The sequence below is a fragment of the Festucalex cinctus genome, chromosome 3, assembly GCF_051991245.1.
Source record: "Festucalex cinctus isolate MCC-2025b chromosome 3, RoL_Fcin_1.0, whole genome shotgun sequence".
Lineage (NCBI taxonomy): Eukaryota > Metazoa > Chordata > Actinopteri > Syngnathiformes > Syngnathidae > Festucalex > Festucalex cinctus.
The window spans coordinates 61,547-87,458 of NC_135413.1; the positions used below are offsets into that span (position 1 = coordinate 61,547).

The window sequence follows — 25,912 nt, forward strand, 5'->3', positions numbered from 1 at the left end:
AGAAAAGTTCCATAGTTGACATCACAGAAGACGCAGCGACAATATCTTTGAACCCAACTTTAAGCTCCACCTTCACAACAGCACTTTTCAGTTTAAGAGACGAGCTTCCCTTTTTGTGCCATTTTCCTTTTCCTTGCTTGTCACAGGAAAAACTGATATTCGAACAAAAGGGATTTGGAAGTAATTTTCACTTACAGAAGAGACTTCCCCAAAAACTACTGTTAAAATTTGGGTTTTAGATCAGTGATCAACTGATGTCACGTTAAATGTATTTAAAACATCAATTTTGCCACGTGGCTGTGTTGCACAGTGCTTATGTTTGACTTTGATTCTCTGGTTCAAACCCCTCTCATGGCAATCATTTTTTTAGGAGTCAACTTTTAACTGGGACACAGCTGGGCAGCCAAGATGGGGCCCATTCCTTACCAATATGACTTTTAGCTAGGGCCCATATGAGGCCCATCTTGAGCCCATCTGGGCTTGCCCACATGGGGCCACCATGACTCCATTAACAATACTAATTGCCTTTATAATAAATGGTTTGCTCAAACATAAAAAACAGCATATTACAGCTGTGCATATCTGTTTTTTCTTATTTAATATAGCTCAACTCAAACATTGCTATCTTCGTGTCATCTGTTTTCCCTAATAGCAGCTCTGAAGATTCTAATTGCATGATCATATTCATAGACACAGAAATATTAAATAACATTTTATTTCGGCATGTAATACACAAAAATGATTCACTTTTCAAATGTCATGTTCAGTCGCTATTGTAGAATCGCTGATGGCTGGCCTGATTGCCACTAAGGATGTTACTGCCAGTTTCAAACTAATGCCACAAGATGAAACCCATCTGCAATAAGATAAATAAGCATTACTGCACTGTATAAGAATCCAACGGTTTCTATACACACCAGTAAAGTGCAAGATAGCTAATACTGCAAGGCACAAACTAATATTGTCTTTTAGTTTCTAGTGTAAAAATAGAATAACACGGACATTCAAAGTATAATCATACAAAAGGGGATTCTGTACTAAACATATTTTGGACACAATATAGAATAAACGTGAATCACAAATACATAATTGTTGAGGTGCACGTTTCCCTAATCATATATGAAACAAAAATAAAGAAATAAACAAATTAATAAGCAGTGTATGTGCTCCAGTTAAAATATACATGACTTTGCATCTCTGCGTACAAAACAGTTTTGGCTCGGCCTATATTGCACACACTTTCATAATTTAGCACGAGAAAGGTTGTAAAGGAACAATGAGGATAAAAGAAAAAAAATGTGAATTTCAATATTCTTGCCATTTAAAAAAAATAGCTTTCTTTTTCTCACGAAATAAACATTTGTCAGATATTTCAATAATCAACCAAGACTATGCCCAATGTATAACAGTGGGAAAAAAAAAAGTACCGTTTTAACTACTGTACATTTTGTGGGCATTCCCATCCATGAGGCTGACAACCATTACAAACAACATAAGTTCTTTATATTTCCTTGAATATTTTAGTGTAACTTTTTCCATTCTCCATCTTCTAAAATCTTGTTGCTTATATATCACAACTGATCGGCCATTCTCCTTAGAATCGTCTTTATTTGTGAGGTGTCACGCTCATACTAAACAACATGGCAGTTTGGAGCAACCTGTCACCATCAGCCTGCAGGAAAGCTTGGCTAATACCATTTTAGTTTGTATTCCTGACTGAGGAATGGAAAAGCAGGAGCAAATCTCAGCACCCATGTGAGTTTCCCATTTTTCTTGATTGACTCCTCTGCTCTTAAATGATAGGAGGCAAACATTTCATGTCTTGCCTTTCTGTGGCCTCTTCCTCCTGCGGTTTGATGACGATGTGAACAGGCCTCTCTAAACCGCCATCCTGAATCTTGGAATCAGCACTCTCGCACACCTCGTTCTCTGCTGAAGCCCCGATTGGGCGCAGACGCTCACCCGGGGCCGTCTTTTTGTCTGAACTGTGTCTCTTCAGCTTGTCCTCGTCGCTGTTTTCTTCAGAGATGAACCTCTCTGCTGTACCACCCCAAGAAAGGATATTAGATTCCTGCTTAGTGGGTATGCTTCATTAGGCATGCATGCAGTCAACATGACACTTAGAAACATTTTACAGTGGAATCTTTGAGGTCGAACACAATCTGTTCCCAGGATGTTTGGATTTCAAAACTTTTACCTAACTTTTATCCCATAAATAATAGAGATAACAACAATCTATTCTAAATTGAAACTGTTGCCATAATGATACTGTCATTAACTGTACTGGCAGACTTTTGTTGGTTCCATTAATGTTTCTGAGAGGTAGGCTACTCACCAGATTTGCTGTTAGCTTGTTTGATGCAATTGTATTCACCATTTCTCTCTGTGCTGGCCACACTTTCCGTAGGCTTCTTCACTGATGGTTTGGTTCTGGGCTTCACTTTGTTGAAATTCCCCTCCAAGATCCAGTCGTGTTGTAAACCCTCATCTGGTGTCATCCGTTTAGTTGGATCCCAACTAAGATGCACAAGGGAAAAGAAAGGAGCATTTTTAGAGCAATGGAATTCAAGTAGTGCCTATTTTGGAGGTGAAGCAGAATTGGAACATACGTGAGGCAGCGTGTGATAAAGTCTAAGAATAAAGCATCATTTGTCTTCAGTGTAGTTGACAGCTCCTTGGAATTGGGTCTTCGTTTCTTCCCCTTACTATTAGTGGTGTTTCTGGGATTTCCTTTTGAGTCTAAACATCAATACAAACAGAACTGTTATTAGCACTGAACATTAGACTCTCATGAACAAATCAGTATGTTTTAAAGTCTGACGTTTTACAAGCACATGGAAATTCAGAACTTCACCAAGATAAATAGTGGAATAAGGCTTTTGTGACGATTATTTTTTGTGTGTGTGTGTGTGCAGAAATGCCTTATCATTAGCCACTGAAATTACTAAAATTATTGTTCAATAAAGATTATAGCGTCAAACAAACTTGAAGGTGATGTAAAGAGAGTGTGAATGTCTTCTTACCAAAGAACAATCTCCTCCTGGATGCAGACTGAACAAAATCATTTGGTGGCATTCCAAGAAGCTGCAAAAAAGGAAAAAAAAGAAGAAAATAAAGAAAAGAAAAAAGGAATTAGGACACTTAAGTGTATTGATTCAAACACTACTACATAACCAGAAGAAGCAGAACCATTTAAAGAGTGATTAATCACATGCACACCTCCATGATACATGCTATCTGCTCCACTTCACTCTCCCCAGGGAAGAGAGGGTACCCGGTGTAGAGCTCAGCCAAGATGCAGCCCAGACTCCACATGTCAATGGCCATGCTGTAGGGGTGACCCAGGATGACCTCAGGGGAGCGGTAGAAGCGGCTCTGGATGTAGGTGTACACTGCAATGGATGAGGTGCGGAGAGCTCAAATTTACTTCACCTATTCGTACTTTTAGTTTGGCTGAAGAAGCCTGTTTCAAAACATTTTATTTTCTTCAGTTACATTTGTTATTGTGATGTATCCTAGGTATTTTGTCTTACAATCTATCTACACTTACTAAATTGTATGAGTTATTCTGTGGTTTCCACCTCAATGTCTGATTACAATCTGGCCACATCTTGCAAAGCTTGAAAGAGGACTTTTTGATTTTGGGTATTCTTGTACTGTGTGTTTTGATCATTTTGGCTCTGTATTTCTGAATGTTATGTGTGTTCTAGGGCATTTGCTTGTAGGGATGCGTCAAGAGAATTGTGTTTGGGACCTCCGCTGTGTCAGATATCATCATACTGCTACTGTGCGGCGGGCGTACGTGTGCTTGACGTAATTTTCCTGCCGGCGTATACACGTAGTCTAGTTTAGTGGTTCTCAACCGCGGTCCTTGAATACCCCTATCCAGCCTGTTTTCCATGTCTCCTTCAGTCAACACAGGTGTTTCAAATCACCAGCTAATCAGCAAGCTCTGCATGAAGCCTGATAACGATCCTCAGCTGTGTTGGCTGAGAGAGACATTGGAAAACAAGCTGGATAGGGGTACCCGGTTTAGAACCATTGGTCTAGTTTACCATGTTTGTGAATTTGGCAGACCACGTTGCACCTTACTGGGAGTTCCGACGGACCGAGGGCGTTTTCTATTGATGTGGAAGAAAGTAAATTAGAATTAAGACCTGTTAAAAGCTAGTCTAAGTTGCGGCGCAGGCGGTGTAATACAATTTTGGCGGATTTGATCGAGGCACAGGCTCACAGATTCTGAGGTCCGCGGACATGTATCGACATTGTATTTCATTTGTACAGTAAATTATGACAACAGTGCAGTAAATTATGACAACAGTGAATCATTGTAGAAATCAATTCATTGAACAAGTTATGATTATAATCATCACAAATATATTTATTAAAGTACCTCCCAGACCACTCCACAGAGGCCAACTTTACATAATCAACAAGTGGAGATCTTCTTGCAGTTCCTTTTAAATATACTTTGCGTGCCAATCTTTTGCGGAGTGACTGCAGTAAGTCCTACCCCCCATCTATACCCCACACTTCTTATGTGCTAAATTTAAAAGGAATGAGGGGAGCTGCTTTCATTGGATGGCAAACAAGTCAGCCATGTTCCGTCCCACAATGGTGCAAATCACCCTTTTACACCCTTTTACTTTTACCCATCTACCTAAATACTAAAAGAAAACTCCACCCACCCCTTTGCAATAATCTTGCACTGGGCATGAAAGTTATCTGTGCTCTTTTCTAAGATAATAAACAGTACACATTTGTTTTTCTTTAAGATTTGTTTCTGGTATTATCTAATTCATATATTTGTATCTTTGAGGTTTGATTTTTGATAAGGCTTTTATTTTGCATCTTGTTAAAATTATGCTGGGGTAGCTGTAAGGTGTCTAGTCACAATTTGGCACAGATAAACGTTCACATGCAGTCATATGCTCTCACCTCTTTGTTGTTCATAACAGCTTGATCCAAAATCAACCACCTTGATGTTCCCTGGACCTCTCTGAGACAATAGGATATTCTCCTGTTGAAGAAAAGCTCATTAGTTTCTCTTCCACAACACTAGTGTAATACTGTATAGCTCCACAAGATGGCACAGGTGTCTTTACATTATTTTCACAACAATGCTGAGCAGAGCTACTAAAAAAGTACTTCATTTAATTGTATCTTTATTGTACTTGTATTCCAATTGTACATTCTGTCCTAAAATATAACAGCTATCTGGTTGTGCAAGAATCAATACCGGCTTGAGGTCGCAGTGTATGATCTTCTCTCTGTGGAGCATCTGCAGGCACCTGAGCAGAGCATGGGTGAAGCGACGGATGAGGGCCACACTGAAGCCCTGGAAGTTGTTCTTTTTGATGAGCTCATACAAGTTCACCCTGTCAAGAGAAATCAATCCATCTTTATTTATATAGCACTTTTCATACAGCATGTGCAACTCAAAGTGCTTGACATGATTTAAAACAACTTTGCAGGCAACCCACCTCCCACGATACTGGCCCTCAAACATTAAGAAAAAGACCTGCACATACCAACACAAGTTAAACAACTGGTGACCTAAGAAAACTGGGGATCAATGAACCAATGCAATTTGACAAGTTGGCGTTGTATTAAGATCATGGTCACAATATGTTTGGTAGCTTGATGTTTCAAACGTTTTCCTCTCCACTTGGAAATAATACATAATTGTGTTGGCATTATTCTCCTGCTGTCTGTTGTGATGAGCTGCTCTATGGTTGGTGTAATTGGAACCCCCACACCATGAAGCAAGAAGGGGAAAGAGATAGGGCTCTAATCAAGGCCTTAACTAAAGGATTTGGTGACAGTAATGTTAGACAAGGTGGCAGTCCAAGTTGTCCTCTAAAGGTCTTCCATTTAAAAGGATACCTATGCCTGTGCCTACGGTACACATTCATCACGTAATCCCCGATCCCATGCTGTCACACTCTGACATCAAGGTGAAACCACCTTGCTCAGGACAAAAGTTCCTAAACATAATAAGACCAATTTTGTGCTTGTTTCTGTGGATGATGAGGAACAAAAAACAAGAGAAAGAGTTGGTGTTACCAACCCGAGAAGCTCAAAGGAGATGCAGAGGTGATTTCGGAAGTAGAAGTACTCCTTCATGTGGATGACGTTGTGAAGGTTGTCTTTGTCTTTCCTCTTTATCACATCCAGGATCTTCAGCTCAACTAAAGCTTGGTGATGAAACCTGGAGAGCAAATAATATGTTGAATTTACCACTCCATCCAAAAGTGAAAAAGATTTTCCCAACTTGCACCTCTTCTTGTTGCGTATCATCTTAACAGCCACAAGTTCGTTTGTCTTGTGGTCCAAACATTTCAGAACCTGCCCAAAGGAACCTTTGCCAATCACTTCAAGTACTTCAAATCTGTAGGCGATATGGTCGTGCAGCACCTGCAACAACAAAATGAGCACAGTTAGAGCAACCTAATATTGACACAAATTGATAAAAACACCTGACATAAACTGTATTATGATTCTTAATTTGCCAGAAAACCTGTTAGTTTTGCTCTTATGCCATCACCAATATTACTTTCTCTGGCTAAATCATCCCCTTTCCACCTCTCGTGTCACCTACCTGGGTGTTAAAATGGATCCCCATCCAAAATACCATCTGAGAAACATTGCAAAACTTCGTCCTGCACTATCCCTGGCAGGTGCAGAGAAGCTCATCCATGCCTTTGTTTCCTCCATCTAGATGACTGCAACACACCCCTCATCGGGATTCCGGGTAAGAACACTTCTGCCAGGATCCTGATGAGGTTGCGCAAATTCGGAAATCACCCCCATCCTGAAATCACTTCACTGGCTCCATGTCTCTCTCAGAATTGAGTACAGGGTCTCCCTCCTCACCCACCAGTACAGAGATGTCTCCCGATTCCTCAGAAACAACCTCAGAACTCAAGACCTTGTCATGAACCCTCCGTTCTGCAACAACAGACACCCTCCCTGAAACCAAGCTCTGCACCATGGCCGATAGGGCCTTCTCCTCTGTGGCTCGGCTGTGGAACGCTCTCCTGAGATCCCCACAGACTACTGATGCTTTTAAACAAGACCTTAAGACTTTTCTTTAAAACAGCTTTTTTTTCTATGCCCTTCTCTTTTTTTCTTTTTTCTTTTTAATTTTTATTTTATTCTGCAGCAGGTTGAGATTGCAGAAATATAAAGTACATTACAAATAAAATTATTTTATTATTATTATTATTAGTGTACAGTAAGTTTGGACATTAATGCTCATTAGGGGTTGGCCTACACTCCTCAGCAAGTTTATGTTAGTTAACTAAAACTAATGAAAAAGCTAAAATTAAAAAAACAACTAATTTTGTTAACAAAATGAAATAAAAAACAAAATTGCTTTTTAAAAAACGAAAACTAACTGAAACTACATTTTATATTTACAAAACTAACTATTATAGTAAAAATGTCCTTTGTTTTAGTCTTTGGTAATTAATTTAATGCATGAGCCTTTGAGGATGATTTTAAATGTGATTTTAAGTAGATTAATTTTGATATTAAGTTATTAACTGGAATAAGGACGTTTGAAAATGTCTCACAAAGTAGTGATGTCATCTCACAGCAGCCAATAGTCTTATAGTATAGTATATATAGTCACCTTCAGATAACCTCAGTCCCATGGGGTTTTTTTTTTTTTTAAATATTGTGCACAAGTAATACACTTTTTTTATTAACCAAAACTAATACTGAAACTAACTAAAACTAAGCATTTATTAAATAACTAAAACTAATAAAAAAAAAAAAACAGAACCACCCTGAAAACGAACAAACTTTAAAAAACAAAACTCAAAACGAAATAAAAACGAAGTAAAGTGAAAAATTCCAAAACTATAATAACCCTGCTTCTCAGTTCCCTGATATCTTAATTATTAATTTTATATGCTTCCAATATTGTGGAAATAGTTTAGGGAATTCCATTTTCTGTTGTGCTGGAGCAGAATACAGTACACAGTAAATACTGCAGAGTAAGTTTGACTCTATATAGAATGGGACTGTCGCCAAATAGACTCAGTTTCTGACACGACGAGAGGAGGTAGGACTCAGACGCAGAATGTAAGTTGGCCAACAAGGCTGCAGCTTTAATTGCTCGAAACGAAAAACACCTCTCAAAGAGGGGGAAAAAAAAAGGCTGAACAAAAAGAGCTCCAAACTGGAGATAAAAAAAGGGCACTCAAAAACAGGGACAACAAAAGGCGCTCCACTAGGGAGGAAAACAAGGGGCAAACTAAGGGCGCAAGACAAGGCAAGGCAAGGCAAGACATCAAACTAGGACTGTGGTACGAGGACTGTGAGGACGCTTCCATGCACTGAGATGTGACACTTCGGCAAACTGAGGGAGAAGGCTGATGGCTTTTATTGCAGGGTTGATTGGAAGCAGGTGGTGGTGATCATGGGCGTGGACCGGTAATCAGTGAGCTGCAGGAAGGGTAAGTGACCTGGGGTGAGAGGAGAGTTAATACTTTCTAAATTAAACGGGAACCTGACTGTGAAAACAAAAGCATGAACCGCCACTCTGGTGGCGGCGTGACAGTACCCCCCCTCAACGGCCGGCTCTTGACGGCCCAGGAATGTCAGGGTGCTCTTCATAGAAATCGTCGATGAGGGAGGGGTCCACGATGAATCGGGCGGGCACCCTCTGCCTCTCTTCTGGCCCGTAACCCTCCCAATCAACCAGGTACTGGTGTCCCCGGCCCCGCTTTCTGACATCCAACAATTTCCTGACTTTATACACCGGGCCCCCCTCCACCATCTCCGGAGGGGGCGGCGCAGGCTCGGGCGGGACCAGGGAACTGTCCTGGACTGGCTTGACCTGGCTCACGTGTAAGGTGGGGTGGGCGCGGAGGGATCGAGGCAGGCGAAGGCGCACGGCGGCAGGACCTATGGTCTTGGCAATTGGGAACGGCCCCACGAATCTTGGGGCCAACTTTGGACATGGTACTTTGAGATGAAGGTGTTTCGTAGAAACCCATACCTTTTGGCCTGGCTGGTATTGGGGTGCGGCCTTCCTCCTCCGGTCAGCAGCTCTTTTCACCCTGTCGCCTTGACGCTGTAGTGCCAGTCGAGCTGCTGACCAGATTCGGCGACATCTGCGGACCATGGCGAGAACCGAGGGGACTGAGGCTTCCTCCTCCAGGTCCGCGAAGTAAGGCGGATCGTATCCGTGAACACATTTGAATGGCGTGATTCCTGTGGCAGAGGTGGGTAAGGAGTTATGTGCAAGTTCGACCCATACCAAGTTCTTGCTCCAAGTGGATGGGTTTTGGGAGACCAAGCAACGAAGTCCGGTCTCCAGCTGTTGGTTGAGCTTCTCAGCTTGTCCATTGGCCTTTGGGTGATAGCCTGAGGTTAGGTTCGCCTTGGCTCCTATGGCTCTGCAAAACTCCTTCCAAAAACGAGAAACAAACTGGGGCCCGCGGTCCGACACAATGTGTCGCGGGAATCCATGGATCCTGAATACCTGGTCGATCATGATTTCGGCTGTTCTCTTGGCGGAGGGTAGCTTGGGTAAGGGAATAAAGCGGACCATTTTTGAAAAACGATCGACTACTGTAAGTATCGTGGTTTTACCATGCGAAGTAGGAAGTCCAGTAACAAAGTCCATAGAAATCTCGGCCCAGGGTCTTGAGGGGATCGGCAGTGGTTGGAGGAGACCCATCCGGGGTTGATTTGACGATTTATTTCGGGCACAGACTGGGCAGGCCTTGACATATTCCTGCACCGAGGTCTCCATAGAAGGCCACCAGAATCTTCGGGCGACGGCGAAAAGGGTCCTACGAGTACCTGGGTGGCAAGACAGACGAGAGGTGTGTGCCCAATTGATCACCTGTGCTCGTAGGGCCTCCGGAATGTAAAGTCGTCGTGGTGGGCACTCCTTTGGTGTGATTGTGTCTTGGAGTGCCTCCTTGACTTCCTCTTCTATCTGCCAAGACATTGCTCCTACTACGCAGTCTTTAGGCAGGATGGGCTCAGGTTCGGTTGCTGTGGAATCAGGGTCATGAATTCGGGACAGAGCATCTGCTTTGACGTTCTTGCTTCCGGGTCTGTAAGTTAGAGAAAACGAAAATCTGTTAAAAAACAACGACCACCTGGCCTGTCTAGGGTTCAGTCTTTTGGCTTGGCGCAGATACTCCAAGTTGCGGTGATCTGTCCAAATGATGAAGGGGTGTTCCGCGCCCTCCAGCCAGTGCCTCCACTCTTCAAGGGCGACCTTGACCGCCAGTAGTTCCCGATCTCCAACGCTGTAATTGCGCTCGGCCTTGGAGAGCTTCCGGGACAAGAACGCTCAGGGGTGAACCTTTCCATCCTCCTGGCTTATTTGGGACAGCACGGCTCCGACGCCCAGATTGGAGGCATCTACCTCGACCACGAACTGCCGGGTAGGATCGGGAACTCTGAGTATCGGTGCCTCCGTGAAACGCTTCTTGAGTTCGATGAATGCGGCGTTGGCTTCAGGAGTCCAAATGAAGCGATGCTGTGGGGAGGTCAAGGCATGGAGTGGAGCTGCGATGGAGCTAAAGTTGCGGATGAAACGACTGTAAAAGTTGGCGAAGCCCAGGAACTGTTGCACCTTCTTTCTAGATTCAGGTGTGGGCCAGTCTCTGACCGCGCTGACCTTCTCCAACTCCCTCTCGACTTTGCCAGGAGATACGACGAATCCCAAGAATGAGATGGTATCTGCATGGAAAAGGCTCTTCTCAGCCTTTACATAGAGCTGGTGTTCTAGCAGACGTTTCAGGACTTGGGTAACATGTTGCTGGTGGGTTTTCAAGTCCGGTGAGTAGATCAAAATGTCGTCGAGATAAACATATACGAAATGGTCTATGAAGTCCTTGAGCACATCGTTAATCATGGCCTGGAATATAGCCGGCGCATTAGTGAGTTTAAATGGCATGACCAAGTATTCGTAGTGGCCCCGGGGAGTATTGAAGCCGGTTTTCCACTCATCACCTGCACGAATCCTGACGAGATGATAAGCGTTGCGGAGATCCAATTTGGCTTGCTGTAGCTGGTCGAATACTGATGACATCAAGGGCAGAGGATATCGGTTCTTGACTGATTTCATTCAGGGGGCTGTAGTCAATACAAGGGCGTAAAGAGCCATCCTTTTTGCCCACAAAGAAAAACCCAGCTCCAGCTGGCGATGAAGATGGTCGGATAAGTCCGGCTTTCAAAGAAGTGTCAATGTACTCGTTTAGGGCCTTGCGTTCGGGACCCGACACCGAGTACAATCTCCCTTTGGGAATGGTAGATCCAGGAATCAGCTCAATAGAACAGTCATACGATCGATGTGGAGGGAGTGACATGGCCTTGGTTTTATTGAACACTTCTCTGAGAGGATGATAGCAAGTGGGAACGGTGTTCAAGTCCGGGTAGTCCTGGTCAGTCGCGAGAGTCACCTTACGGATGGCAGCAGAAGGTGCCTCTGCCGCTGGCTGCTCCAACCCATGGTGTTCACAGTCATTTCCCGAGTCCAGGACTTGCCCCGATCGCCAGTCGATGCGGGGGTTGTGCAACTGCAACCAGGGATGTCCCAGGACCAGTGTGTGTGACGGGGAACGGAAGACATGGAAGCGAAGGAATTCCCGGTGCTGCCCAATATGGATCTCGAGAGGCTCTGTGACATGCGTGATGAGGAATAAGTCCTTCCCATTGAGCGCCCTGGCCCTCATATGGGTGGAAAGTGGCTCCGTGCCTGCCTGCAATTTTTCCACCAGGCCCCAATCCATGAGGCTCTCGTCCGCTCCGGAGTCGATGAGAGCTAGTAAGTCTGTGGAAATGGCATGGCAAGAAATCTTGACTTGCGTGAGTTTTCGGTTCTTGACTTGCTTGTGAGTTTCGGAACTCACCGGAGTGCCTCGCTTGGTGGGACATTTACCACCAAATGGCCTTGTTCTCCACAGTAGTAGCACCGCCCCTCTTGACGACGTCGCTGGCGTTCGTGGTGAGTCAGTCGGGCGCGGTCCACCTGCATCGGCTCCTCGCCACTCTCGCTGGATCTCCCCGCGGTGGACGACTGGGGAAGTGCACCTTGTGGAGACGCTCTTGCTGCCGGGTGCCGGAAGAATCCAGAGCCGTGTCTCCGTTGATGTCCGCTGGTCTGCATAAGATCTCGCCTTCGATAATCGGTGCGGATGGCCAGCGAGATCAATGAGTCCAAGTCGCCCGGTAAGTCCACGGGCAGTAAGAGTTCTTGCACAGAGGTTGAGAGCCCCTTCAAAAAGTGGTCAAAGAGGGCTGTGTCGTTCCAGCCACTCATGACTGCTAGAGTTCGGAATCGGATAGCGTAATCATTTACCGATTCTCTGCCTTGTCTGAGGTTGCTTAGTTCTCGAGTCTTTTCTCGATCCATGTTGGTGGGATCAAACACGAGGCGGAGAGCCCTGCTAAACCCGGCTGCGGTGGAGCAAGTCGGGGAGTGCCGTGCCCATTCCGCGGTGGCCCAGTCTCTGGCTCGTCCCATCAGGTGGGAAATCATGAAGGCCACGCGGGAACGGTCGGTGGGAAATGCCTGTGGTGAGAGTTCGAAATGTATGTCGCATTCGGTCAAGGAATGCCTGACAACGTCCTGGTTCTCCCGAGTATCGCTCCGGGGAAGCCAGTCTCAGTCCAGCCCCGGCCAGGGCTGGAGTCGGAATCGGTGGTTCAGCTGTTTCTGGTTTCGTGACGGTTGGCGTGGAGTGTTGCAGGTGGCTCACCAGCTCCTGCACCTGTCCAGCGAGCTCTCCCATCCGGGTGACCATGGCCTGCTGGACCTCCTCCTGGTGCGACAGGCGGGCGGCCTGTCTCCGGAGTGCAGCCTCCAACTGGGTCCATGCTGGCCGAAGTGTACTGACACGACGAGAGGAGGTAGGACTCAGACGCAGAATGTAAGTTGGCCAACAAGGCTGCAGCTTTAATTGCTCGAAACGAAAAACACCTCTCAAAGAGGGGAAAAAAAAGGCTGAACAAAAAGAGCTCCAAACTGGAGATAAAAAAGGGCACTCAAAAACAGGGACACCAAAAGGCGCTCCACTAGGGAGGAAAACAAGGGGCAAACTAAGGGCGCAAGACAAGGCAAGGCAAGGCAAGGCAAGGCAAGGCAAGGCAAGGCAAGGCAAGACATCAAACTAGGACTGTGGTACGAGGACTGTGAGGACGCTTCCATGCACTGAGATGTGACACTTCGGCAAACTGAGGGAGAAGGCTGATGACTTTTATTGCAGGGTTGATTGGAAGCAGGTGGTGGTGATCATGGGCGTGGACCGGTAATCAGTGAGCTGCAGGAAGGGTAAGTGACCTGGGGTGAGAGGAGAGTTAATACTTTCAAAATAAAACGGGAACCTGACTGTGAAAACAAAAGCATGAACCGCCACTCTGGTGGCGGCGTGACAGTTTCAGAGTAATATTTACGCTTGGAAGAGAGTAAAATAAAGTATTGCAAAAAATACAAATAAAAGTTACTCAAGGGTTGAGGAACGAGCTCAAGTCTCAGCTTGGGAGACAGCCTATCTACCCCCTGAGCCACGCAACTCCTGCTGTGTGTTAGTGTATCACTCATGTCAGCTGGAATCTTCGTAGCACCAAGAGCCCAAAACCAATGTGTTTGGTCTCCTTTTGGATATAAACAGTACGAGTGGCACAGCTCAGGTGGTAGTTTGGCAGTCTCCCAAGCTAAAAGGTCGTGACTTCGTTCCTCAACCCTTGAGTGACCTTTTTCCCCCTATTCTTTACTCTTTTCCAAGTGTAAATATTACTCTAACTGAATCTATTTTGTCCCACTCTAAATAGAGTCAAATTTACTCTAAATAGAGTGAAATTTACTCTACAGAATTTACTGTGTATGTGTAAAAGGCACATCATTTTTGAATGAAGTCTAATTTATTAGAACTATGGAGCCCCAATTTCAGTCCCTTCAAAACACCTTTGGGATAAACTATGGAGCAGATATCAGCTCTCACAACGTGTTCCCAGAAAAGTGGAACCTGTGATGATAGCTTCATAATTAAATCAACCCCAGATGCAAAAATAGACCAGTTCAAGACTTGTTTTCCCAAACTTGAAACGCTGCTACTGTTTGGAAATCGTTTTTTAGAAAGACAATTTTAATAGGCCAAATGTTGAGGGTAAATGACCATCTTGTGGTAGTATCATCAAATTACCCTGATGTAGCTCCCATGCTCGTCGTCATATCCGCAGTTCTGCGGCACAGCTTGGGATCCCTCGATCTTTTGAGAGCCCAGCCCGAGGAACCAGATCTCTGCGTAGTCCATGATTTCCTCCTTCTCAAACTCAGTCAGACGATCTTGGAAATTGTTGACTGATTCTGTTAGCAGATTGGAAGAGGAGGAGGAGGAGCAGATGAATCATGTTATCATATTGATCAAAGAGCAGAGAGTGGGAGGGTGAGCAAGTGCCATGATGCAAACATGCTATTCTTTACTATGAGTCAATGAATAAGATTACTTTGAGTAGGTCATGTTTTTCTGTGCTCCATGAAAACATACCTGTGGGAGACATTGGTAACCTTCGACCCTCGGGTGCCTTTTCTTTGTTCAGCCTGTTACTGAAGAGTTTGTTGTTGCGGGACACTGATATTTTATCCATGGCTGCACCAAATCGCATGGTGAACTGCTGAGTGGGTTTAGGCCTCTCAATCTGTTCATGGACATTCAGATTTCAGTTCTCATCCACACCAAGCTATTAAAAGAGCCTACAGTTGCATGTCTATGACTAGCGACAACACGGTGACGTTCAAGATGTTCCACAGAAATCATATTAGTATCTACTGCAAATCACCTCACTTTGAGTAATATTATCCACAGCAGAATAAAAAAAAAAAACAACAACCCCTTTTCTACTGATCAGACAGATAATAAGAATGCAAGAAAGCTGAATAATGACATCCTTACTGTGTTTGTTTGGCAGTGGTTGTGGAACCCCTGATTGACAATTTGAGGCAGGATGTGGTTGGACTGCTGCTGCTGCTGCTGCTGGTTCTTGGCATTGCTGACAACTACCTGGACCACTGGAGGCTCCAGCTGAGGCAAAGTTTCTACTCCTTGGCCAAACTTCTGTAAATGGAAAAAAAATGTTTTATCATGCTAACTTTACTATATGATGAAATGCTAACAAAAAATACAACACACAAAAAATAGTCTGAAAGTGAATACATTTTAAAGTAATCAAATAAAATGGGGTCACATGATGAGATGTTTTGTCTTGCTCAACTCTACAGCTATATACTTAATTTATAAAGACAGACGTAGTGAGGCAAAAATAAATACATATCCACAATTGAGATATAGTGATTGACCATATACAGTCGGGCTGGGAATCTTTGACTGTCTCACAATTCGATTCGATTATGATGTTTGGGTCTACGATTCGATTCAGAATCCATTTTAGATTCTTGATTCAAATGATTTTCGATTCAAAATGATTTGATTGACAAATGATTTCTGCTTCAATTTACAGATATGCACAACATTGTCATGATGTACTCCAGTCTGCTTTGCAACATAGACATAAAGTGTCTTTTTTTTTTGTTTTTTTTTGTTTAAACATTTATTAATTTTGTATTGTAAGTGCTTTTTTTCCACAAAAACAGCATGTGGGCTACAACTGCCTTTTCATTTATTTTTCTTCCTCTCAATGTTAACTACTGTTTGTTGATGCTTATGTGTTGTCTTTCCTTGTGTAAAGCACGTTGAGTTGCCTTGTGGATGAAATGTGCTATACAAATAAACTTGCCTTGCCTTTTCCCCTTCTTCTTCATTTCTAATTTAAATAAAATCAATTTTTGGATATTAAATATCGATTCGATTTGCTTAATAAATGAGAATCTCGATTCTTTTATGAATCGATTTTTTTGGCAGACCCCTAATAGACAGCACAATAGTAAACACTTGGGATGTAACAATAAGGGCAATATTGTGATATTAAAACTGCCACAATATCGTCGTCGTCATGTTCACGATATTTAAAAGCACCACATCTGCTCAAAAAGTCAGATTGATTTCCATTTGTGCAGTTGTAGCACCCTCTAGTGGCTACTTTTTTAGGTGAATTTAATTTTCATTAGGGATGTTTTGGCCCTTCTATGTTTAAAATCTATGCTAATTGTCAGATGATCGTCATAATATGCTTGTGGAGCGAGTCAGTATGTGGAGGAACTCAATGTGTGCGTGCATTAGCAAGTAAATTCCTCAATATTTTTATATATTTTATATTTATATAGTTTTATATATATTTATATTTTTACAATATTTTTCATTGCTGTTATGTACAAAAGCACAATATTGTGGGGTTTTTTTTTTTTAGCATGAGTTCTTTTTTTTTTACAATATTGTGACCTTTTTTATATATCGCCAACCCCCCAACAAATTGTGATAATTATAGTATCGTGAGCTTTATATCGTGATAACATCATATCGTGATGTTTGGATATTGTTACATCCCTAGTAAACACAACAGAAGTAGAGTGGGTCAGCGATTGTGACCTACAAATGAATAATGTATTTTTTACACTGTCCTTGCACGCCTGTCACAGCCCCTTTCATCAGTATGTCATTGTGTTAGGCTGATCACTTTTTAGTGTGAGGCTCAGGTGATCAGAACCCCCAGCAGGGAGAGGCTGGAGTTACTGAGGGTAATGGGGACAAAGTCTTACAGGTCCTGGCTAAGCCGGGTCGTGGTGTTGTCTCTGGGAGCTTTGTGGGGGAGAAGAGCAGCAACCTACTCCTCTCTGGCTGCCATCAGGCATACTCTGAAAGCTTGATGGGTAAAATTAAACCCCTGTCCAATGCCAAGTCCGCTACGAAGAATTAGATATCGTAAAGATCTATATCAGTATCAAGGGGGGGAATTACGCAGTGAATTTAGCACGTCTTTATTTTGTTAACTGCCATTCCACAAATATGTCCAGTTAAATCAGTTAGAATGGTATTGTTCTTATATATGACGTGAGTAAAACATCTCTGTAAAGTATTACTGATGCGAGATATATATTTTTTCTCACTGAAAGCTTGCATGCACATTTGATGTGATTTTTCTGCTTACATGCTGTGTTTCTGCTGATGATGTTGTTTATGATGCACAGAGATAGAATTAAATATAGTTGCTGACACCCGCCACAAATGGAATATGAAATAAACTCAGCCTGGCCGGCATGCTTTAAGGCACTTAAATGCCAAAGAAAAATGAATGCGATTACATACTGTATATGCAGACAAATGTGCACGCTGCGTGATGTGACACGAATGGATAAATGTGAGTAAACAGTGAAGTTGCAAAAAGTATTATTATTATTAATATTATTATTATTATTTTAAAAATGTGTTATGGTTTGTGTTTGACAGACAAAAATTGATGCATAAGCATTTTTTAATTTATTTTTTTACATTTTATTTTTTATATACATCTTACAGGATCTAAGCACTACACATTTGCATGTTAATCCAGGAATTTTACAGCTCAGATAAATTAAATGGGAATCAATAAGATCTGATGCATTAGTTATTATTATTATTATTATTATTAAAATAAGCCAATTTACTGGAATCCAATAGACATGTTCAACTTACAAATTAATGTAAAGTAGGGGATTGTTTTGTTTTTGGGTGACAGTCTCCTAAATAGAAGCTTACCGGTATACCTTCAAGCATTTTTGCAAATTTGGGCACCACATGCAGTAAAACATTCTTCTATTCTTCAGTCATGGTTCTTTTTTTTTTTTTTTTTTTTTTTTTTTTGGTTGATGTAAACATGATTAATAATACTATTGAAAAGTACATCAAAATTCAAACATGGGGCCCTATTTTCATAGACAGGTACCTAAAAACGGTTGCAAATTCATTCGTGCCAGCGAAGTCTTTTGTTTCCCGTGTTTGAGATTGATTTGCACCTCACTGGGCATTTCGGTGGATGAAGCTTCTGTGCCCCTGGTGCACCTGACAATCTGGTAATAGAAAGTAGACTGCGCTTGGCGTAAAAACCGGCAGAAAAACTGCCTTATTTAAATGAGGGTTTTGTGCTCTATGGTTTTAGTGCTGATGGTTTTTTTCATCATATTTCTATTTTTTTATTTATTTTTTTTGCTCTATGTGCCTTCACTTATCCCTCAGGGACCAATAGTTTTTTTTTATTAAATTGAATTGGTTGAACATTTGGGAGAGCACCACAGGCCCAAGATTCAAGTGTTGGAATTGGAAATGTTAGTGGAAGTAAAAGAAACATATTACTGAGTTACAGAAAATAAATCTTGACCCTCGTGAGGATTGGCGGTTCAGATGATGGATGGATGGATGGATGGATGGATGCATAAAAGTCATCTTTTGTTTGGTCTAACATGTCCTGAGTGTCCATCATGAATAACATGGCATTAAAAACTTGGAACAGCATACATGAAGAAGTGCTCTGGCCGAGGCCAGCACCAATTGTCACTGCTGAAATGACCAAGATACACGCAAATACAGATTAGAATTAATTTTTGTCAACTAACGTCCAACAACTGTCATACAGCTTCCACATTGGCTTGCGTGCTCAATCAAGTTTGCACCATGTTTTGCATGTGCAAACCTTATGAAGTTCAGGCTCATAATGTCGATGAATATTCAAGTTACTGCAGCATCTTGCAGAGGTTAAAATCTGACCTGTAAGCAGGATCGGTTGATCCCAAGACGACTGCCCTCTGCTTGTTGTCTGTGAGGGAAGGCCTCCGGACGAGCCGTCTGGGGGAGGAATAATAATGTTTAAAGTACACAACTAGCTAAAGCAGATCTACTGCTGTTCATTTGTGGCACACTGGAAATGGGGCAACGGAGAATTACAAAGTCACACACAATGTCAGATTTAGGAATCCTTTAACACCTCTTCAGATAAAAGCAGTCCTGCGGAAATTGCTTCTCATATTCATTCTCTGTCACACACACACACACACACACACTGCAGGCAGCCGAGCAAGATTGCAGCCATGCTACCAAAAATAATGCACTGAGATCTAAAAATATATGACTTCCGTAAAAACCCAGCAACAACGATTCTCTCTCACATGCTGCACTTTTCCCTCCTGATCTGCAGTGCCTGAAAATGTGCACGGCCATGTGCTTGCCAGCAGATGTACACGTGTATGGCCGAATGTGTTCAAAAGAAGCTCTGTTGTCAAAAGCAACTGATTTTCACGTTCTATAAAAAGGAACTGGAGAATTTGGGATGAATCCCCTTTGCCACCAATCTGCCTGGCACGTGCCTTTTTAATCAGCGCGTGAGCCTTTGTTGGCTCCATATGGGCGAAATAAAGCTTAACCTCATTCGAAGATACAGTACATGCTGATCACTCTACCTGCCCAGAGTGGGAGAGAGACGCGAAACAGGCATACTGACCAGGATAAAAACAGCTCTAATCTCAATCTTGCCCTGAGTTTGTGAGGCAAACGCAACAACAAATTAATTCAAATTAATTTTTGCCTCAATCTCCCAATTAAAGCCATTCCTTTGGGACAGTGGTCTACACTTTAGTCAGTAAATCATGTTATAATCTGTGTGGGTCACCGTGGTAGGCTGGCATGTAACAAAGCAAACAAAAACAAAAATCACCAAGATGGATGAGCTGATTAATCAGTGTTGAACTTGTGGAAGCCCTATGACGTCACAGACAGGATGCCAACTTAATTGTCAATAAGTTTTAAGGAGCAAAATCCTTTTACTGTGTAGAGGGTAAATGCTTTTCATCAACTCAATGAAAAGTACTCCATTGGAAACCCAAAATTCATAATTGTTTGACCGACTGAAAAGGCCCTGGTTCCTTGTGTTTTCTTTGTTTGCACGCTTAGTATGCTAAGACAGTCATTCCAAACAGTGTGCTGCAGTACATTAGTGTGATATGAGAGAATCATCACGTCACATGTACGACAGAAAATTATGTCCAATGTTATTTCATTTGTCTGAAAATTATTTTTCCATCCATCCATTTCCTGTTACTATAAAAATATGTTCATCAACATATATGTTAGGAACATAGTTAGAGGGAGAACAATTAAATGCTCTTCCGCCAGACAAAAGTTACAGTACATTATTAACGAACAAGTATTGAACTTTTTTGGAAATTTTTGTGTGGTGGTGTGCCATAAGATGTTTCTTATGTAAAATATCTGTATGTGCCTTAGTTTAATAAAAGTTAGGAAATACTGATCTAAAGAATGAGAAGTCACAATGTTGGTCATCTCAGCAGGTGCCCGAGAGAAGCGTTGCCTTCGTGTGCTCGGTCACTTGGGTCAGAGGGTCAACAAATGGAGGAGAGGCAAATCAATATTTAAATCAAATCACTTTTTGAATTTTGCCATCCACTGCCAAACACTGATGCTCAAAGCAATGTCAGAAATAGAAAGGGATCTGATTTGCCAGCAAAAATATTTGGGCAAGTGACACAGGCAAATTATGGAATTAATAGCACTTTTGTGGAATTTGTGGATGGGGAATTGTTATACAACAGTCAGGAGATAAGATTGCATTTTATCATAACAAATGCATCACAGGTCTTTCCCAAAATAATACCAAGCCAGCATTTTCTGGGAAACCATGTTCTTGGACAGAGTGACAAGTTGCTACAATATTAAACGGTATATATACACATGTATAAGCCAATGAGCTCAAGTACAAGAGTGACATAGTGACAAAAGATTGAATTTTATTTTATATAAAATTTCAAATAAATAAATAAATGAATGAATTAATTTTATGGACTATCTCTGTTAGTAATAGTTTGAAAAGTATTTTAAAAGTTTAATTTCTGATACCAGAATGTGCATCTATATAGCTATAATGTGACAATAGAGTAATAGAGAACTGTCGCCCACTGTAACAGAAATTGGAATAAACTTTTTGACTAAATGTACAATTCGAACACTACTGACTGAGGTGTAATATAAACAAGCTTCCTCACCTTATTTATCTCTGGCAACATGATGAAAATGTGAACATGAAAAGTGACTCTTGACGCGAGAGACTTTTTACAAAATCCTGGCAAAAAGAGTCATCTTGTCCATATAGTCAGGAGCGTCGAAAGGCAAAGCGGCTGTCCGAGTCCTCGTTAGTGATAAGCGCGTGAGTTCCGTGGAAACTGGTCTGAACCACGGATAAGAAAGGGAAAAAAAAGAATCGCACTCCAGGTTTTACGCGCACTGCTGCCGTCACCGAGGTGGAGATTAGCGTGAGAGGCAAGCTGTTGTAGGTTCTGTGCGTCGTGACGCGCCCATGAGCTAAGGAGCCACCTGGTCAGGTTTCTGCCGCGGACAGCTGGGGATGTCCCGATATAGACGTGCATATGTCTTTTCTATCCCTCTGCAGCCCCTCAAAACACCGACGCTCCACGTAGCAGATTTCCACCGACGCACGCGCACACGTCAGCCACGCTGCATGCTCAATATTCTCCGGAGACTCCCTCACAATCTCCACTGTCGAGCGGAGATGAAGGATTCCCTGGCAAACAAGCGTGCTCTGCAGCCTATCTCAGATAACCTCCCCCAGTAGACCTATACGTCATCACAAGGATACAGTATCAAGATTGAAACTAATGGGGACTGTTTGTTTGTTTGTTTTGTTTGTTTGTTTGTTTGTTTGTTTGTTTGTTTGTTTGTTTGTTTGTTTGTTTACTGTGATTCAATGTACAATAAACAGAATCTGCGTGTAAATTTTACAGAACAACATAGTATTAAAGCAGCATGTGCTTGGAAAATGGCACTTCATTTGTATAGGCTTTACAATTAAGGCCCTCAATGTGCTTTAACTACTCATTTCACAGTATCAGAAACAAGTGGACTTAACTTGCTCATGGATCTTTAACATCGTCACACCAAACCAACAACCTCAGGGGCATAAGCCGACCACTCTACCACTAACCCATGCTAAGCTGTTGTTGTGAAGCTGTCAGTAAATGACTGTTGAATCTACAAGTTTAAATAGCTCTGTCAGGTTTGTATTTGCGCAGTATTTTTTTTTTTAAATAGCTATTCTGGTAACCTTCCAGGTTTTGTTCCATTAGAAAAAAAATTACACATGGTTTTACTATACAGCAAACATTTATTATTATTATTATTATTATTATTATTATTATTATTATTATTATTATTATTATTATTATTATTATTATTTCTATACTTTACAAATATGTTTGTTTTTATGGAACAAAACCTGGAAGCTGTGGTTACCAGAATAACTGTAAAATAACCTGCAAATAACATAACAGCTTGTATTTTAAACTGACAACTTCACAGGAACAGGTTAGCATGCGTTAGTGGTAGAGTGGTCAGCTTGCACCCCTGCGGTTGTTGGTTTGATCCCAGCGCAATGTAACAGTATTAAAGATCCATGAGCAAGGTATTGTAATTTCAGTTGTTTCTGATGCTCAGAAATGAATAGTGAAAATGCAAAGTACATTGAGGGCTTTGTAAGGTAGTAACGCACTATACAAATGAAGTACCATTTCCAAACACATGCTGCTTTTATACTATTTTCTTCTGTCAATATTAAATACAGTCAAAATTCTGTCAATTCTATTTATTGTACATTGAATCCCATTAAAAAAAAACAAGTTCTGTAAATTTGTTTACATTTCCTCACTGTATTTTTTTTTTTTTTTTTTTACTGAATTTACTTGGTAGCCCAACCACAGCTGCCGTTTTTTCCCCCGTAAAAAACATAATTTTTTTTTACATACTACTTCCGAACTTAAACGAGTGGTGGGAACTATTTTAGAGTGATAGGTAATAATATCAACCTGTAGGTCTCGCAATTGATTTAGCCTATAAAATAGTAGCCTTGTTTAGCAAGAATGGGAATTTGTCAGACGGATCTGTGCCATGCTGGGCAACGGGCATTCTGGCATATGGCTCCCGGCACGCCCCTGGCACACCTGACAATTTGGTGGCTGAAAATAGTGGCGAATTTGAAGGGAGACTGATTCTGCGCTCTGTGGGGTGGATGACATCGTATTACACTGACAGGGAAATAATAAAGTGAAGGCAACTATTCATTGATGGACGCATTTTCTTCTCTACACACAAACCACCACCACATGCATCACCCCGTTTCCCAATGTCGATGTTGTCTGTTTTCCTAATTCAGAAATCTACTTACCCAAATATATGACACATTTCTTCTAATAAGTTACTACTACTAACTACTTTCAGTACAAATTACTGTATTCCGTGTGAATCTGTGTATATTTTGAGGTTTTGTTTTGATCTTTGTTGTAATTTGTTCATTGATTGATTGAGTGATTGATTTGTTACTTTGAGAGTTTTGGTGTATACAGATCTATGACACAAATGATGTGCATCAAGGAATTTATGTCAACAGATTGCAGCGCTAAAGTGTACTTGCATTGGTGCAAGTGAGGCAGTGATTAAACTGCTGCGTGCCATACTCATCAAATTGGATGATAAAAACCAATTCAACGAACTCAATGTAGAATAAACACAATCAGAACAGAATCAGTATTTCATAAATGGATGAAAAAATATAATACATGTTAAGAATGAATATTTAAAGAGAAAAATCATACGGTGAAAGAGAGCTCGTTATATAACATGTTGATTTTGAGAAGGACTTCACATGTTGCACATGCAAGTGAGTGCTGGACATTTATTTTTCCATAGACTAATTCCCTCAGCAGGGGGGAAGCATCACTCTTTAGCCATGTGATAAGAGGCCCAGGAGATGCGTATGATTGGCTGACAGTTCTTATGCAACAACTGTTGTCACTTCAGTAATCCATCTCACCCTTGGGACAGAATGTGTACCTATTCAATAAGCTGCTTTTTATTCCACTAGTTTCTTCCCTAAGCAACTCTTGTGTGCAGAAGTTGATGTATATCAGGTTGCTGCACAAAGCTACTAGCATGCGAGCCCAGATACTCTTGTCCAGATTTGGTGCTCAGACTGATTGGCCTCAAATGCTGGAGTGGACCTCTCAGGAGGACACAGAGTCCTCTTATGCAGACCTTATTTAACCCCTGGGCGTTATCTTATTTTGAAATGACTTGGTCAGAACCATCAAAAAGCCCAAAACGGGTCACAATAATGCCTAACGGTTAAACTGATCTTGATTAACAATGATTAGGCAATGATTGAGCTCTTTTAAAAGCTCAACTGTAATTGCAGTGGTTGTTCGTCTCCATGTGCCCTGCGATTGGCTGGCAACCAGTCCAGGGTGTCCCCCGCCTACTGCCCAAAGCCAGCTGAAATAGGCTCCAGCACCCCCCCGCGACCCTTGTGAGGAATAAGCGGTCGAGAAAATGGATGGATGGATGTAATTGCAGCTGCACAGACCAGGATGGGAAGATGTCTTGAGCATTTCTCTCTACAGCTAAAAAAAAAAAAAAAAAAAAAAAAAAAGTAGGATATTACAAGTTTACTCATTTATTATTTTCACACTGTCATATTGAAACACTATTCAAAGCACTGGGTTGTGAGTATTTTAATGTTAAGTCTTTTTTGATGGCATGACGGTGAGTCAATACAAGTTCTTTTAAGTATTTGTAACCATATCACGATCATATCGTCCATGTTTTTTTTTCATGGTATTGTTTATGAAGTTGAGTGTTTCTGCCCATTTACATGCAAACATTTGGGCCTCGGAGACCTGATAGCTGACTGCAGACGGACTTTAAACATGACGGGGTGGGGCTGCTAAACTGGATGGCATGAAGAATCAAGCAGGAGGGGAGATAGTAAATTCCAGTGTGGTGATATTACCCTTTTTTTTTTTTTGCTAAAGCAATTGTTAAAATTTAAATTTCAAGCTGTTTTAAGCATTTTCAAAAATCCAACATAATTCAAATATATTTTTTGCTCCATTGCATTATTCTGTATTTCATCAAATCTCTTAAGACAGTGAAACAAATAAATTCATGTTAATTGTAAAAGGGAACTGCATCCATTTTTTTAATGATGTGACAAAACTTTGTCATTAGAAATGTGCTAGAAATCAGATTTATGCACCTGTTATCTGAAATATTTCCAGAAATGTGAGTTTTGTTACCTGTGTGAGCTTTAAGCAGCAGTCATGTGTATGTATGTATATATATATATATATATATATATATATATATATATATATATATATATATATATATATATATATATATATATATATATATATATATATATATATGTATAGGGGGTATACCGCTGATTTTTTATTTATTTTTTTAAATCAATTGTCTTTGCCATCATGAAAATGAATGAGTAAATAATGTTTAAGTCTTGAGAGCATGTATTTTTTTAATTCTTGAACTTTTATATTTAGAAATACATGTCTGTTTTCTACTAATTTCGAGTATTTTTGCGTGATGAACTCCCACTTAATTCTAATAGAATGAGAAGGTTGTTTTAAATAACCTTTTACAAGGTTGCCATTCTTCACCACTTGTAATCCATCTTCACCATGGTGACAAAGCATGACTCCAAAGCAAAGATGTAACAAAACTTGTTTGACAAAAAAAATAAAATAAAATAAAAAGTGAAAAGTTGTATTGAATTGTGATCCCTCATCTTTAAAAACATACCTCAGGTTGGATCATCCTGTTCCTGCTCCAACAGCAGCCTTGGAGGAGCTTAAATCCACCACAGGCAGGTGAGGTTCCGTCATCCTGCATCATGCAACTCCTCCATGCTTCCACAACCACACACTGAAGTTAACCTCGACCCGTCCACTGTCAGCCGGAAAGATGTGAAGTACTCAGCAGGTCAGAGTGAGAAAACACAGTTTCCTTGTCAGACATACATGATGATAATGTACTGTACAATCCCACTTTTGTTCCATTCCTCTTCACAGGACATTGATGAAATAGAGTTGAATATCTTTTGATACGAACAAGTGACTTTTTACTTCAGACCT

The 25,912-nt window shown here is 41.4% G+C and overlaps 1 protein-coding gene across 4 annotated transcripts; it reads right to left on the minus strand.

The window, feature by feature from the left end:
* Nucleotides 1-699: 699 nt before the first annotated feature.
* Nucleotides 700-21,492, minus strand: LOC144016793 (dual specificity tyrosine-phosphorylation-regulated kinase 4-like). Of its 4 annotated transcripts, none has more exons than XM_077518112.1 (14): nt 20,957-21,492; nt 18,669-18,746; nt 14,928-15,089; nt 14,523-14,673; nt 14,178-14,341; nt 6,281-6,417; nt 6,071-6,211; nt 5,240-5,378; nt 4,939-5,020; nt 3,220-3,392; nt 3,024-3,084; nt 2,610-2,739; nt 2,336-2,517; nt 700-2,037 (listed from the first exon to the last, which is right to left on the minus strand). In XM_077518112.1, the coding sequence occupies exons 1-14, from the start codon at nt 20,975-20,977 to the stop codon at nt 1,793-1,795; spliced, it is 1,866 nt and encodes a 621-aa protein (XP_077374238.1). In that variant the 5' UTR covers nt 20,978-21,492; the 3' UTR covers nt 700-1,792. The 4 variants fall into 4 exon arrangements, with proteins under 4 accessions (XP_077374238.1, XP_077374237.1, XP_077374236.1 ...); XM_077518111.1 differs by having other exon boundaries at nt 700-2,040; nt 20,957-21,490; XM_077518110.1 differs by lacking the exons at nt 14,178-14,341; nt 14,523-14,673; nt 14,928-15,089; nt 18,669-18,746; nt 20,957-21,492 and adding an exon at nt 9,011-9,970.
* Nucleotides 21,493-25,912: the final 4,420 nt, after the last annotated feature.